This window comes from Peromyscus californicus, unplaced genomic scaffold, assembly GCF_007827085.1.
Source record: "Peromyscus californicus insignis strain IS unplaced genomic scaffold, ASM782708v3 Scaffold_21__1_contigs__length_65335640, whole genome shotgun sequence".
In the NCBI taxonomy this organism is placed as follows: domain Eukaryota; kingdom Metazoa; phylum Chordata; class Mammalia; order Rodentia; family Cricetidae; genus Peromyscus; species Peromyscus californicus.
Genome location: NW_026294514.1, coordinates 204,988 through 230,664, shown reverse-complemented (window position 1 = coordinate 230,664; position 25,677 = coordinate 204,988). Strand labels below are relative to the sequence as shown.

The 25,677-nt window shown below is 39.9% G+C and overlaps 2 protein-coding genes and 1 long non-coding RNA gene across 4 annotated transcripts; 2 read left to right on the top strand and 1 right to left on the bottom strand.

Moving 5' to 3' along the window:
* The first annotated feature begins 48 nt into the window (after positions 1–48).
* Positions 49–11,138, top strand: Poglut2 (protein O-glucosyltransferase 2). The gene is made up of 10 exons (XM_052749345.1): positions 49–696; positions 1,920–2,125; positions 3,352–3,557; positions 3,714–3,791; positions 5,040–5,212; positions 5,333–5,570; positions 7,492–7,701; positions 8,339–8,428; positions 10,060–10,167; positions 10,911–11,138. The coding sequence occupies exons 1-10, from the start codon at positions 515–517 to the stop codon at positions 10,926–10,928; spliced, it is 1,509 nt and encodes a 502-aa protein (XP_052605305.1). The 5' UTR covers positions 49–514; the 3' UTR covers positions 10,929–11,138.
* On the top strand, positions 10,060–24,983 carry Tex30 (testis expressed 30). Of its 2 annotated transcripts, none has more exons than XM_052749352.1 (6): positions 10,060–10,167; positions 19,394–19,467; positions 19,918–20,148; positions 23,057–23,108; positions 23,573–23,778; positions 24,534–24,983. In XM_052749352.1, exons 2-6 carry the CDS (start codon positions 19,453–19,455, stop codon positions 24,705–24,707), a joined length of 678 nt encoding a protein of 225 aa, XP_052605312.1. In that variant the 5' UTR covers positions 10,060–10,167; positions 19,394–19,452; the 3' UTR covers positions 24,708–24,983. The 2 variants fall into 2 exon arrangements, with proteins under 2 accessions (XP_052605312.1, XP_052605311.1); XM_052749351.1 differs by lacking the exon at positions 10,060–10,167 and adding an exon at positions 12,098–15,867.
* Positions 20,624–24,521, bottom strand: LOC128117462 (uncharacterized). Its single transcript, XR_008220808.1, has 2 exons — positions 23,833–24,521; positions 20,624–22,890 (listed from the first exon to the last, which is right to left on the bottom strand). It is a non-coding gene; the product is annotated as an uncharacterized LOC128117462 (long non-coding RNA).
* Positions 24,984–25,677: the final 694 nt, after the last annotated feature.

Sequence of the window (25,677 nt, the reverse complement as noted above, 5' to 3'; positions counted from 1 at the left end):
GGGGGGGGGAACCCTGGCAGGATTTCCGCTAGTCTTATGGTGGACTACATATCCCAGGGAGCCAAGGGCCTGGGACGCGTGTCCACTTTGACCCATTCATCCACTAGCAGAAGACCTTACTAAGCCGGGCCACCGCGCAGTCCAATCCTTCGCCTCCCACCTTGGCTGGAACCTGCGACGGATTCGTCCCCAAAATAATGATGCTTTAGTGGCAGGAGTAACACAAGTTTGTCATTGTCCAGAGAAAGAGGATCCTGCGTGCGGTTCTTACCCGGTTCAGCAGAACGAGTGGCGTCCCTCTGGACATGCCAGCGCTCGGGTTGTGACATTTTCTAGCACAGTGGAGACCCGCGCTCCGACCCCCCGCACATCAAGCGACACTTTAGGGACCTGCTGCTTTTTTGGCTGCTGCTGCTGCTAGGACTGGCCGCGGTGCCCCTACCCACCCAGGCTAGCTCCATCCACTTAGCACGTTTGCATTTATCCGTGGATCTTCTGAGAGTCGGTCTTGTAAATGTTCAGCATTTCGCTGCTTTCCTGCCTTTTTCTGGGGACTGTGCCAGCACTTGCCCAGACCGGCGGAGAGAGGAGGCTGAGCCCAGAAAAGAGCGAAATATGGGGGCCCGGGCTAAAAGCAGACGTGGTCCTTCCAGCCCGCTATTTCTACATTCAGGCAGTGGATACCTCAGGAAAACAGTAAGTGGAGAAATGACTCCTCAACTGTTTGGAATCGCGGTTTAAAATTACTGGGGGTTTGTTGTTATTTGTTTTGTTTTTGTCCTTCATTTTTATCTGTCCCAACTCTTCTTTTCTCCAAACAGTTTACATTCCAGAATATTTTAGTATAACCGACTTCCCCTTCAAAATCAATTTTTCTTTGTAACTTTGGAAATAATTTCAAATATGTATTCAATATAGTATAAAAATGTTGCTATAATGACAGCTCTTTTCATAGTTGTTTAGATGTGAATCGAGGCTAAGCAGATCTCCCTTTTTTGTTGTTGTTTTTTGTTTTGGTTTTAGTTTTTCGAGACAGGGTTTCTCTGCCTAGCTTTGGAGCTTGTCCTGGAACTCATTTTGTGGACCAGACTGGCCTCGAACTCACAGGTCCACCTACCTCTGCCTCACGAGTGCTGGGATTAAAGGCATATGCCACCACCGCCGGGATCTATCTCCCTTATTTTTAAGTGCTTTCCCACAAGCTGTTTTAAGAAAAATAGTACAACTGGGGAAACTAAACACTAAAAAATAAACACATCCCAAATGCAAGACTATTTAGTCCTTGTGTTACTAATATGATAGACAGTTATTTTGATTTTTCCCATAACTAAACATAATTGGAATACTAGTATATTTATTAGACTTTCATTAGTAGTATTTTAATTATGTGAATGAGGGGCTGGAGAAAGCCAGAGAGGCCATGGATCTCCTTGAGCTGGAACTGTCTGAGCTGTGAGCCTTGGGGACCATGGGACCTGAGGTAAGTCTTTTATATGACACTAAGTGCTCTTAACCATTGAGTTATCTCTCCAGACCCAAGAATACTGATTTTTTTTTTTTTTGAGTCATTAAGAGCAATTCTTCAAAATAAGGTCATCTTGAAGTAACCATTTAACAAAAGACAAATTGCCAGATGTGCCAAGCAGGCTGATAGAAATATTGTTCTTTATTTGTTTGATAAATAGCTTGGTAGTCTTAATGTATCCCCTGGCAACTGTCTAATGGAATTATTTTATATTATTATTTTCTTTTTTATCTTTGATCCATCATATTGGTTCTGGTACTAAAAGCCTAAGAGATAAGCAAGCAAGTATATCTTAGAAGGATGTAGCAGAATATTCAACCTTTACAGATTGAAGAGAGTAGTGTGCATTTGCTCTTAAAATAACCCTCATATCTCGTCTATCTTCCCATCACAGGTTCACATCTTCTCCAGGTGAAACAGTGTTCCAGGTTAAAATCTCAGCACCTGATGAGCAGTTCACTAGAGTTGGTGTACAGGTTTTAGATCGAAAAGATGGGTCCTTCATAGTGAGATACAGAATGTATGCAAGCTACCAAAGTCTGAAGATAGAGGTTAAACACAACGGTCAACATGTGGCTAAGTCTCCTTATGTTTTAAGAGGTATTTTGAAACAAAATTTTATGATAAGATTTGAATATAAAAATATATGTCATTCCATCAATAAGAATTCCTGGCTGGGCGGTGGTGGCGCACGCCTTTAATCCCAGCACTCGGGAGGCAGAGGCAGGCGGATCTCTATGAGTTCGAGGCCAGCCTGGTCTACAAAGTGAGTTCCAGGAAAGGAGCAAAGCTACCCAGAGAAACCCTGTCTTGGAAAAACCAAAAAAAAAAAAAAAAAAAAAAGAATTCCTTCAAAAAACTTAGCATACTTTTTTCACTGAAAGAAAAGACTAGATGTTTCTTTAATTGAAAGCTAATTTAGGAGGCCCAGCAAAAGAGAGACATTAATTATAATTCACTAAAGACCACGAAACATTTCTAGAGAAGTTGCTCCCTACAGATGCATCAGTGAGAATAATCAAATTAAAAAGCTGGAGAGATGGCTCAGCAGTGAGGATCACATGCTGCTCTTGCAAAGGACCAGTTTGGGTCCCAGCACCCATGTCTGGTGGCTCATAGCCATCTGGAACTACAGCTTCAGGGAAGAGGATGTCTGTCCAAAGGATTTTTACTTCTTTATATTTCTTTTAAAAAAGAAGGTGGGGAGGGGTGTAGGAGTCCTTTGTTTACTTCTGTTGCTACTGGCAATGGTTTACCCATTGAGAACAGTACTTTGGACACTCTAAGAACCTATTTGTATAATAAACCAGTAAAACTGTAATTCATTTCACTTTTATCCTTCAGAACACAGATTCCTCATTCTTTTGCCAAAATTGGTTATTCTTTTTAAAAAAATTTTATTTATATATGTATGTGTGTCTATAATGGGGGTATGTTCACACATGTGCAGGTATCACAGAGGCCAGAGTGGTATCGGTTCCTCTAGGCCCAAAGTTATAGGTGGTTGTGGGTCCTGAGAACCTAACACAGGTCCTCTGCCATAGCAGCAAGCACTCTTAAACTACTAAGTCATTTCTCCAGCCCCATGATTATTCTTAGATATAGGAATTATAAAGAGTAATGAATTGTATCTACATAGAGCATGAATTACTACCCATTGGCTTGGTTTGCATCTGTGCAAAGTGAGCCAGAATAGAAAAATATAGGAAGAAGAGCTGTGAAAAGCTGGTGGGATAGAAGGTTGATAAAAGTTCATAGAGCATGTGTTTACTATGCTTCCATCGCTAAGTGAAATGTTCATCACTGTGTTGTTTGTATGTGAACAGGGCCAGTTTACCATGAGAACTGTGACTGCCCTTTGGAAGACAGTGCAGCCTGGCTACGGGAGATGAACTGTCCAGAAACCATTGCTCAGATTCAGAAAGATCTGGCACATTTCCCTACTGTTGATCCTGAAAAGATTGCAGCAGAGATCCCAAAACGATTTGGACAGAGGCAGAGCCTGTGTCACTATACCTTAAAGGACAACAAGGTACATTATGATCAAAGACTGCTTGTTTCCTGCACTCTGTAGTGTTTTTACCATTTGATTACATACGGCTGCTTTTGTTAGACATCATCCTATGTTCCTCGGCAACATCTGCCAGGACTTTTACACTCATGTAGTAAATGTCAAATTCTCTTCTAGGTTTATATCAAGACTCATGGTGAGCATGTTGGCTTTAGGATTTTCATGGATGCCATACTACTTTCATTGACTAGAAAGGTTAGTATGTTACAATGTCAATCTATATTTTACAACTTAATTTTTCAAAACATCATTAACATCAATATTAGGGGTATTCTGTTCTGGTGACTTCTATATTGCTATCCTAAAATTTTGGGTTTTTTTTTTTCCTGGTACATATATTAGTTATTAAGGGCTGCTATAGTAGCTTAAAACAGCAGAGAATGGCTCCTGAGGCCACCAGTCTGAAATCAAAGTATTGAAGGGTCACACTGCTAAGACTCTGACAGTCCTTCTCTGCCTCTTTCCAGCTTCTGATGGTCCTCCATTCTTGGTGCTCCCTTGTTCACAGCTTTGTGACTCTAAGCTCTGCCTCTTGTCACATGACTTTCTGCCTTCAAGAATCTGAGTCTCTGGTCTCCTCCCATCCCGTTCCCTCTCCTCTCCCTAAGATGCTGATCATATTGGATTAACAGCCCACTTCACATTCTTATGTAGCCTCATCTTAACTAATTAAATCAGCAATGACTTATTCCAAATAAGGTCACTCTAAGACATTGGGGCTTAGGACTGAAGCGTATCTTTTGGGGGTAAATAACTCAATCTATAACAATACTACATGGAAAGAAAATGCCTCTAGCTCATTAACAAGAACCCAGGGCTAAAGCCCTAAGTGTTGTATTTCCCTACCTCTCTCCACTCTCCTCTCTCTCGTTCCTCTTTCTCTGGTCTCATTAGAGTCTCTTGGTAGTATTAGAACAATAGAAATTAACTTGGCCAGCTTCTTGGTTTTAATAGTAAGTCTACTGGCCAAGTTGGACACCACAGAAAGCAAACTGAGGATATTTATTCACATGACCATATTCTGAACAGTTTCTGGCCATTAAACCTGAAGTAACTGCCATTGCCTGAAGTTGGAGAGATTAGCCTTTTATCTGTGCAATGGCTAATTTTGTTAAATTAACATACAGAATGATGGGTTCCATTGTGACATTTTTATACATATACATCATGTGCTTATATTTACACACAGTTCCTTTTTTTCCCCATATTTTGAGGCAGTGTCTTGCCCAGGCTGGCCCTGAACTCTGTGTAGCCCAGACTAGCCTTACGTTTGCTATGCAGCACACTGGCATCCAACTCATATTATCCTGCCTCAGCCTCACAACTGCTAGGATTACAGATAAGCACCACCATTCCTAGTTCCAACTACTAATTTTAACTGTTAAATATATGGTTGTGTGCAATGCAAAGACTGTGAATAAGCTCTTGCCTCCCCACAACCAGGTGAGGATGCCAGATGTGGAGTTTTTTGTCAATTTGGGAGACTGGCCTTTGGAAAAAAAGAAATCAAAGCCAAACATCCTGCCGATCTTTTCCTGGTGTGGCTCCACAGATTCCAGGGATATTGTGATGCCTACCTATGACCTGACTGACTCTGTTCTAGAAACTATGGGCCGGTGAGAGATGGTCAGGGTTGACCCAGAGCCTTGGTTTGCTCTCTTTGGTGAGTCCTTTTCTATCTGATTTCATGAGTTGATGGTTTGGGAGGAAGACATGTTCCGCTTCCTGTCTTCTAGAGTAAGTCTGGATATGATGTCGGTACAAGCTAACACAGGGCCTCCCTGGGAAAGGAAGAACTCCACAGCTGTCTGGAGGGGCCGTGACAGCCGCAAAGAGAGACTAGAGCTGGTAAAACTTAGCAGAAAACACCCAGAGCTCATCGATGCTGCTTTCACCAATTTCTTCTTCTTTAAACACGATGAGAGCCTGTATGGGCCCATTGTGAAACACATTTCATTTTTTGATTTCTTCAAGGTATGACATCACCTATGGCCATTCCTTTCTGCTTTTCAATATGTATATAAATAACACTTTGGGGAAGGGAACTAAAGTCTTCAAGTTACAAAGGATGGGAAGGTGTCACAAAACTGAGTACTGAGGCATGGAAATGCAGCTCAATTCTGGATTCACCACACAGCACTGATGTTGAATAAGCATTAATGGAATTTAGTTCCTGGAAAAAGCTATTTTCCCAGCTAACCCTTAAGATAAATGCATGTTTGGTCAAATCCTCTTTTTATTAGTAAGTGTGTGCAAGTCACTTTAGAAATACTACTCCCCCAAATCACAGCATCACAAGAAGATATAAGACAGATAACAAGGTGAAACCCATTCAGATGTTCTGGGCATTCTGGGGATGGTGGATGGTTTTCTGTACCTTGGGTATAGATTCCTAATGTTTCCCAGGGAATAATCATTTCTGACAATTCCTTTTCAAGCAGTGGGTATCCCCAGGTGGTTTCTCAAATTCTTTGGGTCAACAAAAAAGTGGGAGAAAACAAGAAACTGATGAACTCTTCTCCTCTGTGGATGCTGAATATTCATTTGATGTGTTCTATGGCAGTAGGTAGACCTGAGGGGTGCCATTAATTCATATGTTGGTATTTTTCACATATGTATATTGAAACAATTTTTTTAATTAATTTATTTTTATTTTATGTACATTGGTTTTTTTTTTTTTTTCCTGCATGTATGTCTGTGTGAGGGTGTCATGTCCCCTAGAACTGGAGTTACAGACAGCTGTGAGCAGCCATGTGGGTACTGGGAGTTGAACCTGGGTCCTCTGGAAGAGCAGTCAGTGCTCTTAACCACTGAGCCATCTCTCCATCCCTGAAATAGTTTTTTAAGTGTAACAAAAAAAAATGTTAGCCATCCCTTCCCAGAAGGTGTGGAGTGTGTGTATATGTGTTCATAGGTACACATGTGTGTGTCTGTGTGTGTAAAGGCAAAAAGAGCTTTGGGTGTCATTCCTCAGGAGCCATACACCTTGGTTTTTGATACAGGGTTTTTCACTTGGCCTGGACATGTCAAGTGAGCTAGACTGACGGGCCTGCAAGTTCCAGGGACCTACCTGTCTCGCACTCCCTAGTATGCACATGTCACCATACCCAGCTTTTGTACAAAGGTTCTGGGCATCCTCAAGTCATTACCTGAGCCATCTTCCAGGCCCAAGGGCAGTATTTCATCACTTTGGGTTTTTTTGTTGTTGTTGTTTGTTTGTTTATTTGTTTGTTTGGTTTTGGTTTTTCGAGACAGGATTTCTCTGTGAAACAGTCCTGGCTGTCCTGAAACTCACTTTGTAGACCAGGCTGGCCTCGAACTCACTGAGATCCACCTGCCTCTGCCTCCCGAGTGCTGGGATTAAGGGCGTGTGCCACCACAGCTGAGATCATCACTTGGTTTTATTCTTACCTGTTGAATTTTCCACAACTAGGGCTATTGATTTCCAAAGTTCTCTGAATAGTATTATTCATAAATGTTCTTACCCCAGAACTTATTAATTCCCTTAAGACATATGTGTAGCCTTGTCATATTTTAAAAATTCTAGTGACATGGCACAGAATGTGCTGCCATAGATGCACGTGTAAATCAACAAAGAATCAGAGTATTTACAAAGTCAAAGCTCTACCTTTCCTTATGGTGTAGCCTTGTGGCATCCATATTATTACTTTGCTAGCTGCTTCGGTGATAGATGTGTAGCTGTGGTTGAGAAATTTGAGGCCATATCGAATGGACCTTTAGCTCTAGGTCAACATAGTATATAATAAGAACACTTATTAAATGTTGATGGAGAGGGAAAGTCTGTCTGAGGATGGAAAAATGGTGCATAGAAGGGGGAAGTAAAAAGAGTAGAATGGGAATTTAGTGAAGGCTCTTTTACTCTCCTGCTTTGCAGCACAAGTATCAAATAAATATCGACGGTACTGTGGCAGCGTACCGCTTGCCCTATCTACTGGTAGGCGACAGCGTGGTTCTAAAGCAGGACTCCATCTACTATGAACACTTTTACAATGAGCTGCAGCCTTGGAAACACTACATTCCAGTCAAAAGCAACCTGAGCGATCTGCTGGAAAAGCTTAAGTGGGCAAAAGATCATGATGCAGAGGTAAGGTCATTCTCCTAGAAGGCTTGCTCCTACTTGCACCACTGCATCACAGGAGTGTTGGAAATATGCCTGGACACTGGGATGTTCAGATACAGCTTTTACTTATACATGGGATGCTGCCTGACCAAGGGTAGCTCACAGTTCCCCTCAAAGTGAACATCACCACAACACTTTAGATTAGCTGACCACTCTGCTAAACTCTAACCTTGATTATATTTTCTTTTTCAGTCAGGTTGGTTGGGGGCATAAGCAGTGCCTGTCTGGCAATAGATGCTAGTAACTACTGGAGAGTAAAATGAGGAATTATTACTACTAGTAAGCTTGAGGTTAAGTGTCTGCTGAAAATGAAGAGAGAGCATGCAAGGCTTATACTCTGTACTTGATAAGCTGTCGTTACTTTGCTTGGGTCTAGCTCCTCTCTCCAAGGGAGACTTATCTCTAAGACATCCCACATGGCAACTTGTACTTTCAAATCTTGCAAACCTCTCTGGGCTGAACAAATATACTCTGAAATGCTACATAAGCTACTCCCAAAGATATGTTTTCTGTCTCATCTCACTATGTAGTCTGAAGGTCTGTTTGCATATGTCTGCAAGAGAAAGAGTACCATTAAAGGGTGTTTTTTTAATTCCCATAGGCAAAGAAGATAGCAAAAGCAGGACAAGAATTTGCAAGAAATAATCTAATGGGTGATGATATATTCTGTTATTACTTCAAACTTTTCCAGGTTAGTATTTTCACACACACACACACACACACACACACACACACACACACACACACACACCTTTCATATTGCTTGTGACTAGACATGTTATAGTCAAACAACAGTTAGTATAAAATTTTCTAAACATATACTAATATAAAGACATATACCACTTTAGTAAAAATTAGACACAAATACTACTAAGTATTTGAGGCTTGGAGTATAAAGCACATATCTATCATGCATGAGGCTTTGGGTTCAGTTCCAGGTACTATAAGGAAAAAAAATGTTGACTACCGAGAATGTAACAACATCAAGTGAAAAGCTTTCATATTAGGCCTCAGGGCCTGGGCTTGGGATGTGGGGCTGTGTATATGGAAAGCAAGTCCTTGGGTATGAAAAGACCCATGGACTAACAGGTTGAGAGTTCAAGGGGTCTATGGCTGTACTCCCTCAAACAAGTCCAGGCTCATCTAATCTAGGAGTTAAACAGGGTCGGACCTATTTAGTACTTGCATGGGAAGCTGCTTGGCAATACTGGGTACTGTAGGCAATCAATCAGTAAAACTATGAAAAAAAAAGTGTTAATTAAACAAAATACAAAGTATAATCAGCCTCTTGGCCCCAAATAACTCATACCTTTTCTTGAAAATTATTTTCAAGGACCAAGAATTTGTAATTTGTAATCCCAACATATCTGATGATTTAAAAGGCTTATCTTAAAAAGGAATGCAGAAGTAAACAAGTTATTTGTTAGTAATAATAGTAGAGCTAAATTAAAATTCTTGTCTCAGAGTTCCAGATATTGAACACAATATCTTAGGCCCTGCTACAAAGCAAAGATGGTCTGTTCCCATTATCCATGTTGGGCAGTTCACAATTGCCTGTAACTCTAGCTTCAGGACATCTGATCCCTTGGCCCCTGTTGGCATCCACACTCATGCACATATCCACATTCAGACACATAATTAAAAACAATGTTTTTAAAATGTGAATACGCTAGATGTAGCACACATACCTGTAAGTCTGTCAGGAGATAAAGACAGAGGATTGCTGCAAGTTTGACACCAGTGTGATCTACATTCAGTAGGCCAACTATAGTGATATCCTGTCTCAAAAAACACAAGATAGGGCTGAGTGATATCTCGATGAGTAAAGTGCTTGCTGCACACACATAAGGGGACCAAGTTAGGACCCCAGCACCCCTGTGAAGATGTTTGTGGCAGAATTTATCTGTAATCCCAGCATTGGGAAGCAGAGACAAGAGGATCCCTGGATCTTATGGCTAGCCAGTCTAGTCCATCAGTGAGCTCCAGGTTCAGTGACCCTGCCTCTAAAAATAATGTGGAGAGAGACTAAGAAAGGCATTTGATGTCCTCTTTTGGCCTCTACACATCTACGTACACATCACACACACATACACACACAGTTGTCTAATAAGGGATCTATCTACTAGGAATTGGTAGCCAATGTTCACAGCACAATCAGGAACTCTGTATTGGGCATTTAAGATGGATTTAGAGGACACTTTAGGTAACAGTTAAGTGCACATGCATTAAAAGAATGCTTTACTTGTAAGTTCCAGTGTGTCTCATTTGGTGAGTATACTTAAAGAGCTACTTAAGGAATGCTTTTGTATTGATACTTAACAGGGCTATGCCAGCTTACAAGTGAGCAAGCCACAAATTCGAGAGGGTATGAAGAGGGTAGAGCCACATTCTGAAGATGACCTCTTTCCTTGCACGTGCCATAGGAGAAAGGTAACAAGACTAACCTGGCTCTAGTGATGTGAAAGAACCAGTCCATGTGCTTGCTCACTGTCTGTGAAAATGCAGAAATTCTGAATGCAAGTTCAATTTTTGGTAGCTAATTATTAGCCTGGTGGAACTCTCTGTACACCATGACAATCTGTAAGTAGGAATTTTGGTCCTTTGCAGTTTTGTGTGTCTTTGTTGAGAAATGATTTGCCACTAATTCATTGGCCCCTCAGTGGCACATCATTTATGCTAATCCCTTTCTGTGCTGTAAGAGTCACTAGAGCCAATAATGAAACTGATTAAATGTCACAAAGTTTCTTTTGGCTCTGCATGAGATTGGGCAATTTCATTTCCTTTTTATCTCTTATGTGATTTAGATAGAACTGGTACCAGATCAGTAACTTCCACCAACTAGTTGGCAGTTTGAATGACAGTGGCATATCTTGCTCTCTGTCTATGCCATCTCTTCACACTTACTATCTGTAACACAGGGTGTGATGGTAATACAGACCCCTGGATATTTAAGGTCTCCATCACTCACTCCCATGAAGCTGAGTTTGATTTTATACCTGGGTGATTCTGGTCCTCCAGAAATAGTCCTGGGCCCTTAAAACACCTAAAAGAAACTTGATTTTTTATTTTTTTTCCTCCTCTCATCATATTTAGGAGAAAATAGTTGTCTGGTATGAGTATTCTTGATTCCTAAGATTTCTTAGTGGCTCTTAAATTTTTCTTCTTAATTACAGACCAAAGATGAACTCTGATATGCAAAATATCTTCTATTCAAATGATGGTGCTCTGAAGACTCTTCTTAACTGTAGAGAAGATCATTTTTAAGTATTAGTTCCAAAAACAATGTAAAATCTAGTGGTGACTGTTTGCATACTCAGAGTGTTTCTTCTTATGCAGTATTCCCATGACTGTCTTTTACAGAACATTTTTAAATTTTTATAATAAAACCACCTTTAAGGGCCTATTTTGTATCAATTATTAGCTATGAATAGAAAAAGGAAAGTCTGGGTCCTTGATTCTGGCCTGCTGACTGCTTGCTCTGAATCAAATAGACCTCCAAAAACAAAACAAAACCCAGCCAATTATGGTGGTTCATGCCTGTAATTCCAGCACTCCAGAGGCTGAGACAAGAGGATTGCCATGAGTTCAAGGCCAGTCTGAGCTACATAGTGAGTTTCAAGCCAGCTTGACATATATGAGGCTGGCTTGGAAGACAGTAAGATGTTATACCCAAATCGCCGTGGGGACCCCCAAAAGACCACCATGGAGGCCGAATCCTGCATGTAAAAGCAAAGAGCCTTTATTTCAAGCTCTGGAGCTTGGTCCCTCTGGTCTGTCTGACACAGCGATGAGAGCAGAGAGCCCTGAGCTAAGGTTGGGCAGAGTTTTTATCATAGCAGAGGATGGGATGAGGGGATTTCCAGGGTTCAGGACCCTGATTGGCTCACAATTGTCTAGGGGTATCAATAAAACAAAATAGGTTTGGGCTGACTCAAGGGCATCTGGCCACCCTATTTAATGGTTAGAATGTTTGGGATGTCAGGTACTCATCCCTGGGTGGTATCAGCTTAAGGCTTTCATGGATCTGGGTGTTGCCTGTCAGTAAGCCTGTCACAGAAGCTGTGTCTAGGCCCCTAAGCCTGTCATGGCTGCTGTGTGGTCAAGCTTTTTGGGGGCCCTTCACAAAGACTCTGTCTTAAAATACAAATAACTGTCTCTTTTAAGCTGTTTTTAATCTTGGAATGGCTATTCATTCAATCCCAACCAAACCTCACTCTAATAAAACATGCAAGAACTGCCTTTATCTGGCCTCTGCCTCTGTTGTAATCAAATCTGTTACCGCTTACTAACAGCCCTATCACCCAGTTGTCTACCCAATGTCACCCAATTGTCTACCCAATGCGTGTTTCCTTCCTGCCCTGGTATTTGCTTTTCCCTTGGTATGGAAGCCAGGATCCATTCTTCTTTGTCAAGCTCATTTCAAGAATGTAGCACCTCTGAGTCTTTGTTATATACTCACCATATTTCGCAGTAGCTGCCTGTAGACTCTCCAGCCCAGACTTTCAGCATCTTCAGTACAGAGACCATTCTTTTTAGGATCTAACAGGCTTGCCTGAACCTGGAAGGGGCAACAGATTTTAAATGGGTAAATGAGTAATTACTTTAAAAATGCAAAGCAAGTACTAGCTGGGGGCCAGGCATGCTGGTAATATGCCTTTAGGCCTGCCACTCATGTTCTCCTACAGTTAGACAAGTCCCACAGTCAGTCTCCTTGAAAAATGCCCTGGAAGAATATCCAGAATGTTTGACCTTATGTTAGGGAATAGCCCAACCAAGTTAACCATCACTAATTGAAATTCATACAATGAATATTATTGAGCACCTAATATGCATTCAGATACTATATTAAGTTCCAAAGATAGATCAGGGAATAGTTATTGTCTCTTCTTGAAAAAGAATGGAAACTTCCAATCAATAAATAAGTATGGGTTGTGGCTGATAATGGCATCACAGGGTTGAGTAGTGGTGTCTACTTAACCCTAATCTAAATATGCTAATTGGACATTGACTGTTGCTATAGCTTATGATAAGCCACTGGTAAAATATTAAAAATTTACTAATTTATTAAAGCTTATCAATCAGAATAACTTTAAATAGCAGTTGTTTTTTCAGATAGCTATTGGAACTGTTTGTATTCTATTTTTCTGGTTTTGTTGCATTCATTTATAGTGAATTACAGAAATAGCATTTTAATTTTGAAACAGTGTAAAAAGCTATGCTCATTGTATTATTTGGTCATGCTTAATTAATTGGTATGGTAATTGATTTAGACATTGGTTTTTTTTCTCATTTTTTTTACTTCTTGAGACTTTTATATCATGTGGTTATTTATGTTTTAATTTCTTTTTTCTTTTTCTTTTCTCTTTTTTTAAGACATGGGCTTACTAGATAATTATGGTTGGCTTGGAATTCTATGTATAGCAAAATGGCTTCAAACTCATAGAGTTCCTTTTACCTGCCTCTGCCTCCTGACTGCTGGGATTAAAGGAGTGGGCCACCATGCCTGGTCTTGACTTAGGACATTTTAAACTACTCACAGAGCAAATCTGGCCCACTACCCATCTTCCATAGCTTCTAAGCTAAGAATAATTTTAACGTCTTAAGTGGTTGAAATCATCAAAACAAATTATATTCCAGTACATGCAGAACTCAAATTTTGGTTCACAAATAAAGGTTTTATATTAGTTTCCTATTACTTCTGTGACAACAACTTGTGTTGTTACAATTCTGGAAGTCACAGTCTGAGATCTGGAGTGGGGCATTTGCCTTTTTTTCTTCTAATGCTGCATTCCTAACATTTCTTGCCTTGGGAACCATTCTCCATCTTCCTAGCCTACAGCCTAATGTCTTAAAGTCTTGCCCTGCTTCTTTGACCACAGCAATCTCTGAATACTGTAGCAGTATGATTCACAGGCTGGTAAATGGATACATAAAACTGTTTAATGGGATTCAGCAATAGAAATGAGTTGGTGAGAAGAAGCAGAGTACATTTGCACATTCTAAGTGCAAGATGACAGATCAAAGCTATCAGCCCATGACTCCATTTATGTGAACTATCCAGAAAAGGTAAATCTGTAGACACAAATCATGTTGGGGGTTGTCTGGTGTTAAAGGTAGGAAAGAAGAGTAGCAAGTTTCTTCTAGAAATGATATGTGCTTAGAATTTGATGATGGCTGCAAATAATTGTATAATTACTAGAAGTCATCAAATTGTATACTTTAATTGAAACTTAGGACATGCAAATAGAGTAAATAAAGCATAACTAGAATAGCAGACAGGAACTAGCAATGTAGCATAGTGGTAGACTGCATGGACAAAGCCTGGGGTTCCATCCCCAACAATCCAAAGAAGTGAGGAGAGAGACTGGGGGAAGAAAAGGGGGAGGGAAGAAAGGAAGGAAGATTAGCGACAATAAGGAAATATTAACTAAAAGTATTAAGACTGTAACTTGAGAAAGCACTTGTGATAAATGGCTTTCAGCTAATTGCATTTTAGTATGTACTGTGCCAGAAAAGAGGACAGTGAGGAACCTGCCTGACTCCATTTAAAGGCAGGAGCCATTATGCTGTATTTTTGAAAATAAGTTTCTACTTACTGTGAGAGTTGAGTAGCTCTATTTTCTGGAACCTGACCTTCCCCAACCCATGACCTTGATTTGTTTTTGGGAATACCTTGACTCTCCCTGACCCCTCTTAATCACATGGTGGGTGATCACATGATTTTTTTTTTAAGTTTTTTTTTAATTCCTTATTGCCCCATTGTCTCTCTTCTTTAAGACTGTTTGTGATTTTACTCCTTAAAAGGAGCCCAAAAGATGGACTCTGGGCATAACCTGACTTAGGAGGCAGTCGCTGGCCAGCTCTTGGGTGCACCGGATAAAAATCAAGCTTGCTTCAAATTTGTCTCAAACTATGGTAGTGGTCTTATTCTCGAAGTTGGGATTAACACAGGTACCAGAGAGGGATTCATTCATTTAGGAAACATTTGCTAGACTTTATCCTACACCAGGAGATTCAGTCAAATACACATACACATTCTCTGTCTGTCTGTCTGTCGTCTCGCCCCGCAACCTTTTCTTCATTAAGGGAAGTTTAAACTTTGAAAAGTCTCCCTGAAAACACACACACACACACACACACACACACACACACACACACACACACACACACACAAAGAAAAAACAGGAAAAGACATATGAGTGAAGTCCTAAGTAAAAGGTGTAATCTGATGAGCTGAACAGTAAAAGCTCTGCAGTGGGGCCGGCTTTGATAGGTTTGGGGTGAGATATCAAAGCCCAGAAGCCTGGGACCTTTTGACCCACGGAAAGAGCCGGATTCGGTTCGGCTCTGAAGAGGGAGGTACAGATGGACTTTGGGAGGGACTGGGGGATGGGACCTGTAACCTCAGGGCCATGCAGCTGCTGTGATGACACACTAAGTGATGGGCACAAAGGTGGTAGCAACACACCCTTCGGGTGACCAGTACATAAGGCAGTGTTAATGATGGAGCCTTAGCCCAGCTTGGCACAGGTGAGAAGCATCCAACCTTTTGACACTGTGTTCTGACTTTGCCCTATACAAAGCTCACACCGAACCACGCAGTGAAGTTGTCAAAAGGAAATTAAGTCGCAAAAAATTTAATTAATTAATTAATTAGAAAATATGTTTAAGTGCACGATTTTGTGTTGGATCACATGCATAGCTGTTTTGTGGCATGCGGCAGCGGGGTAGGCGCGCCTGAAAACCAAAAGGATAAGGAATCCATGGCGGGTTGAGAGGAAGGCGCTAGTCAGAGTTGACTCCATGTCTTCTGAAGGGACGATCGGACCGGAAGAGGCCAAGGTGGTGACCGGAGCGGCTTTCCCGCGCTGCTCGGCTGCACCAGCGCACTGACTCCGGTTTCAGGATCACAGCCCTCGAGAGGCGGGGCCGAGCTCAGGAAAGCAGAAAACTCTCCTTCCCGGCGTGCCTAGCGGCGCGCCCCACGAGCCGGGGGGGTGGAGCCCGCGCGCGCGTGCGCAGTAGCGCACCGCGCTGACGGGGGTGGCAAGGCGGTCGCTTCGAGCGTGTTAGTTCGCTCCCTGAAGAGAGTGAGGACGGTTGCGCTCCCGCGGTCTCGTGCGTTCGCTGGTAAGCGCGGCGGCCGCGGCGGGAAGCGCGGGCAGCGGGGGTCGCGCCAGGCGGGCGGCTCCTCGGGGGCTGTCGGTCGCCGCCTGAGGCGTCTGAGGAAGCTTGCCGCCGTCGGGCAGCAGCCGGTGGTCTGTTTTGCCCGGGAGGGCGGACACGGGGTTGGTACGGCGGGCAGGCGGGGCCGGGCCGCGCCGCGGAGACTCGTCGTGGGCTGTCGCGGGTGACGGGAGAGAAGCCGTCTCGCAGACGTGAGGCTCTCCCCCGGTGGCGGCTGCCCGGCCCGGGGCTCACGCGCTCGTTAAGCGAATAAACGACGATTCCCGTTGACCCCTGACCTCGGGTTTGGATTTTCTGCTCGTTTAGTGGTTAAGACTAGAACTTAGTTTTGTTCGCCCGGTGACAGCCAACGTGGTGCTGCAGACGTAACAGACAATACGTAATTTTTTAAAAAACTGGAAGTCAGGTGGTCCTGGCGTTCTGACGGCTTTCTGGAAGGTATGACCATAAAATACTACCTTCTGAAGATAAGTAGCCCCTCCTCCCAAACTCAACTCTTGATTATCCACACCATTTGGAACCGGTACCAAATCAACTGCATTTGTTTTGTGTGTCAGCATTCAGTTGTCACCTTGCTTCTACCGGATTGGTGCTGTTTTCCCCATCTGCTGTGTTAGACGTTGAGACGGAGGAGCCAGGCTTCAGTACTCCCTTATCTTTCAAAAAAAGCTAGAGATAAAATCGACACTGTCACTTGCTTTGGGCTTTTACCCTATGGGACATTTTCAGGGTTACTCAAACAGTCTAGAATAAGTGTGTGCAACAGTCGTGAAGAACAAGTTCATCATGAAGTTGGGAGAACAGAGTTTTTCTTAAAAACAAAACCCCAGGTTAATATGGAAGAGCTTTCTAGGTTGATGGTAATTTGAAAACATGCATGTAATTTTACTACTTTCTGAAATCTCATTAAAATTACAGGGAAGGATGTTTTGAGGTTTGGGGGGGTTGTTTGTTTGTTTTTGAGGGTTGGGTTGTTGTTGGTTTGGTTTGGTTTTTCGAGACAAGAGTTTCTCTGTAGCTTTGGAGCTTGTCCTGGCACTCACTCTGTAGACCAGACTGGCCTCGAACACAGAGAGATCCACCTGCCTCTGCCTCCCAAGTGCTGGGATTAAAGGCATGTGCCACCACCGCCCGGCTGTTTTTGGGTTTTTTGGTTTGTTTTGTGTTTGTTTGTTTGTTTTGTTTTTGTTTTGTTTTTTGAGACAGGGTCTTGCTCAGACTGGTCTCAAACTTGCAGTGATTCTCCTATCTCTGTCTTTCGAGTCCTGAGATTATAGGCAAGCCCCACCCAACCTGCCTATCCCCCCCCCCCTTTTTTTGGAGACACAGTCACTGGAATAAAGACCTTGGGAAATATTAACAGTTGAATAATAAATTCTAAAAAGCAGTGGCTAAAACAGCAGTTAGGAACACAATAAAACTAGTCTGAATAAATCATAACCTCCAAAACACACAAACTGGCAGCACTAGATATAGTTGGAAGTGCATCGATGTGAGTACAGGTGGAAGACTTAAAATGTTAGGTTAAATCTTTTTAAGGAGCAGTAGGATATTTAGATTCCTTTTCCCCTTTCACACTCTTGAGAGTGATTACATTCCCCATAATTAGACTAGAAGGAGGCCTATTTTGACAAAGAATTTTTTTAACTGGAGAACTCAAGACAAGTAATTGTAAGGATATATTTATGAAAATAAGGGCCCCAAAGCCATAATTTCTTTATCCACTTCTCTTTCAACTTCCACAGCTTTAGTAGCCAGATTAATAACTTCCAGGCCCAAGAGAGTGGGGTGAGATGAACAGAACAATGAGGAAACATGTATATATATACACAAGTTTAACAGTAAATTAAATGTGAAGAGACCTCACTATTTACATTTTCATTTTCAAAGTTTTGTGTTGGGAGCTTGGGAGATGGTTCAGCTAATAAAGTAAAGTACCTCTTGTAAAAGCTGAGAATCTTGTTTTTCACATCCCCAGCATCCATTTAAAAGCCAGGCCCAGGGGTTGTGGATTTAGCTCAGTGGTAGAGCACTTGCCTAGCAAGCTTAAGGCCCTGGGTTCAATGGTCCTCAGCTCCAAGAAAAAAAAAAAAAAAAAAAAAAAAAAGCCAGGCCCAAACTGGAGGAACCCAGATAGGCAGATACCTAAAGCTTATTGGCTAGCTAGCCAGCTTATCCAAATTGATGAGCTCCAAATTCAGTGAGAGGCCTTGTCTTAACAGTGGTAGAGGAAGACACCTGATGTTCTCTTCTGGCTTCCACATATAGACACACACATATATGCACTTGTACACACATACAACACAAAAAAATTGATAAATGTATGTGTGCTGTCTATTTTAAAAGTTTTTAAAATTATAAACAAATTATTTAATGTGACATTTCCTCTTCTGTGAATTTTTCTTACAAATATACCCATACACCTATAAGTATAATATCACCTAGAAACTAGAATCACAAGACGCAAATAACACTGGTTTCCTTGAGAGGAGTTCTGAGTGAAAGGCAAAAGTGGAATGAGACAATATACTCTTTGTATCTTTTGAGCTTTGAGCCATGTTAATGTTACCTAGTTAATAAACAAATGCCAATGAAGGCATAAACAAATGCAATGAAGGGTGATAATGGAAATTGTGGTGCCAATGATATGCTGAAAAATGAAAGCTCTTAAAATAAAAAGGAATGAATACTGAACAACAATCACAAAAATTACAGTAACTTGTACCCATTCGTGTTTATGGTTCTTCAGGTCAGTTGTGATTTAGACTGGGTTCAGGCTTTAATTTGGCTTCAAATTTGCTCAAACTGTCTTCATTATGGGATTCTAGCTGAAAATGAAAAACTTCCTGGGATAGTTTTTCTCTATTGTTAAGGTGAAATGTGGTTCAAGGTTTGTAGGAATTTGCCATAGCTCAACTCAGAAGTGGCACTTTGAAATGTTCCATTAGCCAACCCCAGAGTCAATAGGATCACATGACAAAGACTGTGGTTACATAATTCTGTTACATGGAAAGGGGGAAATGAAATGATGAAAATATTTTAATAACTGTAGGGAAAGTAAATTAAAAATGATTTATATTATATGGAAAAAGGAATGATGAAAATTATTTAGTAGATATATAGAAATTAAGTTGGGGTGGTTAAGAATGAAGATTCTTATAAATATATTTCAAAAATATTTTTGTAAAGGTACAACATCCCAGTTTGGAATGAACTATTTTAAGGCCTCTGCATCAAAGTATCCCACTTGCCTTATGTAATACAATCCAGCTCCTGTAATTAGTTCTGAGTACCCATAAATATCTTGAAAGTAATATAAGAGTAAATAATAAATATATAGAGAGATACCAGTTTGTAGAGAACTAGTTTCAGATTGTGTTTATTTCAGCTTTTGAATGTGCTCATTCATAGTTTTGGGGTCATATCCATGTCTGGCAACTCACTTTTCACAACAGAATTTTCTTTTCAGGGAGATGCCCTTTGCTTCTTGGATGTAATGCACTTTATGTTTATTATTCATCAGTGAAAATGAGTCATACAGAGGTAAGATATTGTCATTTGTTCTGTATCTTCATATTATTCTTTTGGGGAGATGGGGGAATATGTTAATCATCACTTGCATATAGTAGTCTTATTTTCAGTTTGCATGGTGAAAGGCAGTACAGAATTAGAATTGGCGAGTAAATGCCAGAACAAGACTACTTTACTTTGATTCTTAGTTAATAGCTATATAACCTTGAGCAAGTTACTTAATCTGCTGTGCCTTATCTGTAAAGTAAGAATAGTACTTGCCTCATAGAATTATAAAGAATGCTTGCAAAAGTTAATACTTTAGCACTTAAAGTACTAGACAGTAAACAGTTCATAAATATAATGACTTGTTTGGAGGCCATGCATTCCGTCATGAGTCTTAGCAAAACAAATACAAGTATTTATTCAGTTGTCTAAATAGTCAAGGAAATAATTTGACCCTTTTGTTCTCTTGAATTTTAGGTTAAATTAAAAATACCTTTTGGAAATAAATTACTGGATGCCGTTTGTTTGGTACCTAACAAGAACATAGCATATGGAATAATTCTTACACATGGAGCATCAGGAGATATGAATCTTCCTCATTTGATGTCACTGGCATCCCATCTTGCATCTCATGGATTTTTCTGCCTAAGATTTACTTGCAAAGGCCTTAATATTGTACATAGGATTAAGGCATATAAAGCAGTTTTGGTAAGAAAAATATATTTACTTATAACAAGGCTCTGCTTAAAATTCTTCATAAGTTTAAGGTATTTTGTTACCTGATTGTTAGATAAAAGTGTTTTAATGAGTATCCTTAGAAACTTGGCAGTATACATAGGGTATTTAGTGGTTGTGTTTCTCTTTTTTTGTCATCAGTTTGTTTTCTTGGAGATGAATGTTCATATCGTACGTGTTCTTTCATGCTGCTGTCCAAGAAGCTACTTAGAATTTTCTCACTGGGATAATGTAACTTTAGAATATAGTTATGCCGATCTAGATTTTTAAACCTACTATATTATTATGCATGTCAAAATATACTACCCTTATATGCTAGTATTTTCATCAAATTTGAAACGACTAGCTTTTAAAAAATAATTGTCCCTTATCAAGTTTACTGTTTACCACCCTAGTTGGAGACATGAACCTGGGAGAGGGGGACCTAAAAATGAGGTGGACTAAAGTCTCATGCAATAGCTAACTTTATTTAGAATTTGAGGCAATTATACTCTGAGAGTTAAGAATCACATGAGTAAGGTGTTCAATTACAAGGACAAGCCACATGCGGCAAAAATATGTTTTCCATAGAGGTATATAAATAACAGCTGAAGAAAACTCCCTCCTAGCCAATACACCTGGGAGAGCATGAAAACCCATCCCAAGAACAATTCTGTGTTTTGAAGAAACTAAGGTCATAGGACTCTAGCCTTGTTTTGGAGTTTTCTCACAAGCACTCAGAATTCTCACACGACTCCATTCTTGGAGTATGTTCTGACATCTCCCCCTTTTTTGTTTTTTAATAGGATATGCAGAGTGGTTTTGATTTAAGATGTTTTAGGTAAATCTAATTGTCATTTGATTCATAAGTGTTCTGTAAACAAGCAAATTACAACATTAGAATATTGGAAGCATTGGAATTCTCTGCCACCAACGGCAGAGATCCAAACTGTCCAGTACTATTAGTTACATTATTACATTGATAGGAAATTCTAGAGAATAGCTTGAAAAGAGACCCATATGATTAATTGTTGACATTAATTATTTACTAATTGAACCAGAAAAATAAGATAAGCAATATTTTATGTCCCTTAAGGTACAAATAAATCCATTCCAAAGGTTTATCATCTTGTGCTATAATACCTATAGGAGACAGTTTAGTGGGAAAAATAAGTTTAAAGGCAGTGAAAGAATCCACTTCGTGGATGCTTTCTTTTGGTCTGGATTCAAATAGCTGTAGTTCTTTCTTTGCCTCTGGACGTAATGTATGAGGGCTATCCAACACCTTCTTAACTTCTAGAGTTTTAAATAGATTGGTTAGTGCATAATTAGATAGACATTTTGATTTTGCTGAAATTGCCCTGGAAATACCAAGCACAGCTCATGAGACCAAGGAGAAATCAGTAGATGAATTACTTTTTCCAGCCATGCTCTTAGCTTGCCTAGGTTGTAAAATTAGCTTTTTCATAGGATCTCCTAAGTCCTTATCAGAAAATAGAGAGAATTCAAGATTAGATCAATTATCAATCAATTATCATATTCTTCACCCCATGCTTCAAGGCCATTTTTAGACAATGGAGGGTAAGTATTTATAGAAAGCTCCAGTTAGGGAGCTGAGGGAACCATCCCTGGCATAGGTGTCACCATTTTTACTTTTGATTTTGCCTGCACAGGGAAAACTTCCTTCTTTGCCTCTATCAATTTTAAGGTTTGACCATTCAGTTTATATTCAAGGAATTAGTCATCTCTTTGTCATGATTAATATCCTACTTATCTTCCTTAAATATTTTATTAACAGTTCAAATCAATGCGCAAGTGACCCAAAATTAAACAAGGAACTTTCCCCCCTTGTTTATATGCCTTTTTAATATTCTTTCAGACTCTGTCCCATACTTCTTTATCTAAAGTTCCTTCTTCTAAACACCAGGGATTATAATCATAACCAACTTGCAAACAATCTAGTAGCTGTGATTTTGATACTGTGGTCCTTCTTTCTTTAAGAAATGATGCACAAGCTCAACATACAGCAAAGTTTTTACTGGTTTCTGCACCATTTTGCTCATTCATCTTCTGTGAGGGTCCCCACTCTTTATCTCATAGCTGACTTCAGGTCCCTGTTTGGGTACCACTTGTTTACCACTCTATAGATGGTGGGACCTGGGAGAAAAGAGCCAGCAAATTTAGGCAGACCAAAGTCCCATGCAATAACCAACTTTATTTATTTTGGGGGGTTGCGGAGAGGGGGTTTCGAGACAGAGTTTCTCTGTGAAGCTTTGCGCCTTTCCTGGAACTCACTTTGTAAACCAGGCTGGCCTTGAACTCACAGAGATCCGCTTGCCTCTGCCTCCCAAGTGCGCCACCACTGCCCAGCCAATAACCAACTTTATTTAGAGCATTAGGTAATTTATATTCTGTGGGTTAAGAAAAATCGAATCATATGGCTAAGGTGTTCAATCACAAGGACAAGAAACATGTTGTAAAAACATGTTTTTCAGTAGAGGCATATGAATAACAGCCACTGAAGTAAATTCCCTCTTACCTGCTACACCTGGAAAGCCCATGAAAACCCATTCCAAGAACAATTCTGTGTTTTGAAGAAGCTGAGGTCACAGGACTCTTGTCTTATTTTCTTGGCATTTTCTCACAAGCACTCAGAATTCTCACACGACTCTGTTCTTGGACTTTGTCTGACAATTTACTGCTTGAATATTTTTATAAAGGCAAGTTGATTTTTCCCTGACAAAGGATTAATAGTGAACACATGACCAAAGAGGAAAGAACTATATCTCCTATAAGAATCTGTAAATTATGTCTTTGCATAAATTATACATTAGTAATGGTAAGAATATCCAGTGAAGTATGACATGAGAGGAACTGATAATTTTTCGGTTGATTTACCTAGAATTACCTAAAGACCTCAGGAGAATACAAACTTGCTGGTGTTTTTCTTGGAGGTAAGCTTCAGTATTAGCTGCATTATAATATTAAAATTAGTTATTTTGTTTTTATACATAACTTTGTTTTGATACATAACTTTGATACTTTATTATAAAGTACTTTATATGTTTAAAGCAAATTTTAAGCATTTATGTGTTAAAATAGAAGGCTTACTACCTTTATTCATAGCATTTTATTACTCTTGCAAATGATGCATTGAGAAATAATTTCTTCACCTTTTGTAAGTATTGAGAAAAATAATTGCTTTTTAAATTTTGGGGTAAGCTAGATCAGTTTTTAGCTTTTCATAAAGCTGTAGGTTTCCATTAAGACCATTGAAATTTGTTGCTTGCCACTCTTTGAGTTAAGTAATTTTTTTCCCCTCAATAAATAACAAAGAACAGCAAATATAATTTTACCATACTATCGCTACTATTGTATGCATATGTTTATATTTCTAATTGAACTTAATTGGTTTTAGGCCGTTCAATGGGCTCGAGAGCAGCTGCTTCTGTAATGTGTCACAATGAGCCAGATGACAGTGATGATTTTGTTCGAGGTCTCATTTGTATTTCTTACCCACTGCACCATCCAAAGCAGCAACAGAAACTCAGAGACGAAGATCTCTTTCGTATAAAGGATCCTGTACTGTTTGTGTCTGGCTCAGCAGATGAAATGTGTGAAAAGGTGACTTGGAATTCTATTTGTATGAGTGAAATATATTAAGGGGACGATTATTACCTGCCATATTCAGCTTCTGGACATGGTGACCCACACCTTTAATCCCAAACTCAAGAGACAGAGGCAGATGGATTGCTGTTAGTTCAAGACCAGGCTGGTTGTCAGCCAGGGCTACACCCACCCTGCCAAAAAAAAAAAAAATGCTTATTAGTCTGTTAGTTGTGTGTCTTTGTTACCCTGTAGCTTTGTAGTACATAAAAATAAAAACACATTGACAAAATGCGTCTCCCAGAAAGGGATTTGGTAGATTTCATCTTTATTTGTAGAATTAATATCTGATTGTTATGATTTGGGAGATACTAGGGTATATATTTGGTTTACCGTTTCAGCTTTGAATGAGATTGTTATTGACTCTCAAGTAAGCATTGGCAGCATTCATATATGACTGAGTATTATGAACTACTATTTCCCAGAGCACACAGTTTCCTTAGGAAAAGATTTTTTGGGGGAAAAAATTTGAATAACTTTAATCTGCTTAAGTTTTTTGTGCCAACAAATGCTTGGGTGTATTCTATTACGTGATTATTTGAGATAAGTGGACTGACACTGCTGTAGATATTTCATTATATACTCCAAGTTGCATATATAGCAGGTATTTAATGAATAGTTTTGAGTGAATGCCAGTCCAGTATAGATGAGGAAAAGATAATCTTTTACTAAATATTAATAGAGTCTAATATCCTCTTCCATTTCTTCTTTAGAACTTGTTGGAGAAAGTGGCACAGAAAATGCAAGCTCCCAGTAAAATCCATTGGATTGAAAAGGCAAATCATTCTATGGCAGTGAAAGGACGGTCAACAAATGATGTTTTCAAGGAAATAAATACACAGATCTTGTTTTGGATCCAAGAAATCACTGAAATGGACAAGAAATAATTGTCATTAAAAACCATGTTATTTTGAATAAAAGTACAGTTAATTTGATAAAGAACAATATACCTCTCAGCATTGTGAGATGTATTTCAGACTAATGTTCTTTAATGTTGCCCTATTTTTGAAACATGGTATTGTGAAAATATCCTTTCCAAGATGTCTTTTGAAAGCACTGTTATAGTTATATGAAGATAATGTACAAATGTTGAAGTTGTCTATAATTTATTTTCATTAGTATAGTTAAGTTTTGAAAAATTAAACATTTGCATTTTGTTACAATGGTGCTTTGTCTTACTCTGAAATGCAGCTAAGAAAATGCTTAGTTTTGAGAATCTCACCTTTTTAAAAGTGTAAAGGAAGTGCTGGCAAAATGGCTCAGTCATAAAGGGCTTGTTATATAAGCATGAGTACTTACATTTTTTTCAGTTTGTTTTCATTTATTTATCTTGGGAGGGGTGGTGTGCAGAGGTCAAAGGACAACTTGGGGCGGTTGGTTCTTTCATTCCAAGGTTGGTGGCCAGTGCCCTTTCCCTTAGCCATCTTGCCAGTCCCTGAATACAATTCCTAGTACCATTGTAAAAATGTGGGCACAAAAGCAGTGTGCCCTGTATACCTAGCACTGGGACTTGCTGGCCAGCTAGTCTGACCAAACCAGTGTGCTCCAAGTTCAGAGGCAATGTCTTTAAAAGTAAGGTGGAGCATAAATGTATCCACATGTGCACATAGAGACAAAGTGAAAGGGATGGTGTTGGAATGATGTTCAGTGATGGACTTGCAGCTTTGAAACCCTGGGCTCAACACAATCAAAAGATCATGGAGGTGCATTTCAAACACAAATCTTCAGTAACAGGTTGGCAAAAATGAGTAAATACCTGAGAGTTTCCAACATAGTGTATGAAATCAATAGATGATGCATTAAAGAGAAAGTTAAACATAGCTAAATAGTTTGACTAGTGTATGCTATATCTAGGCA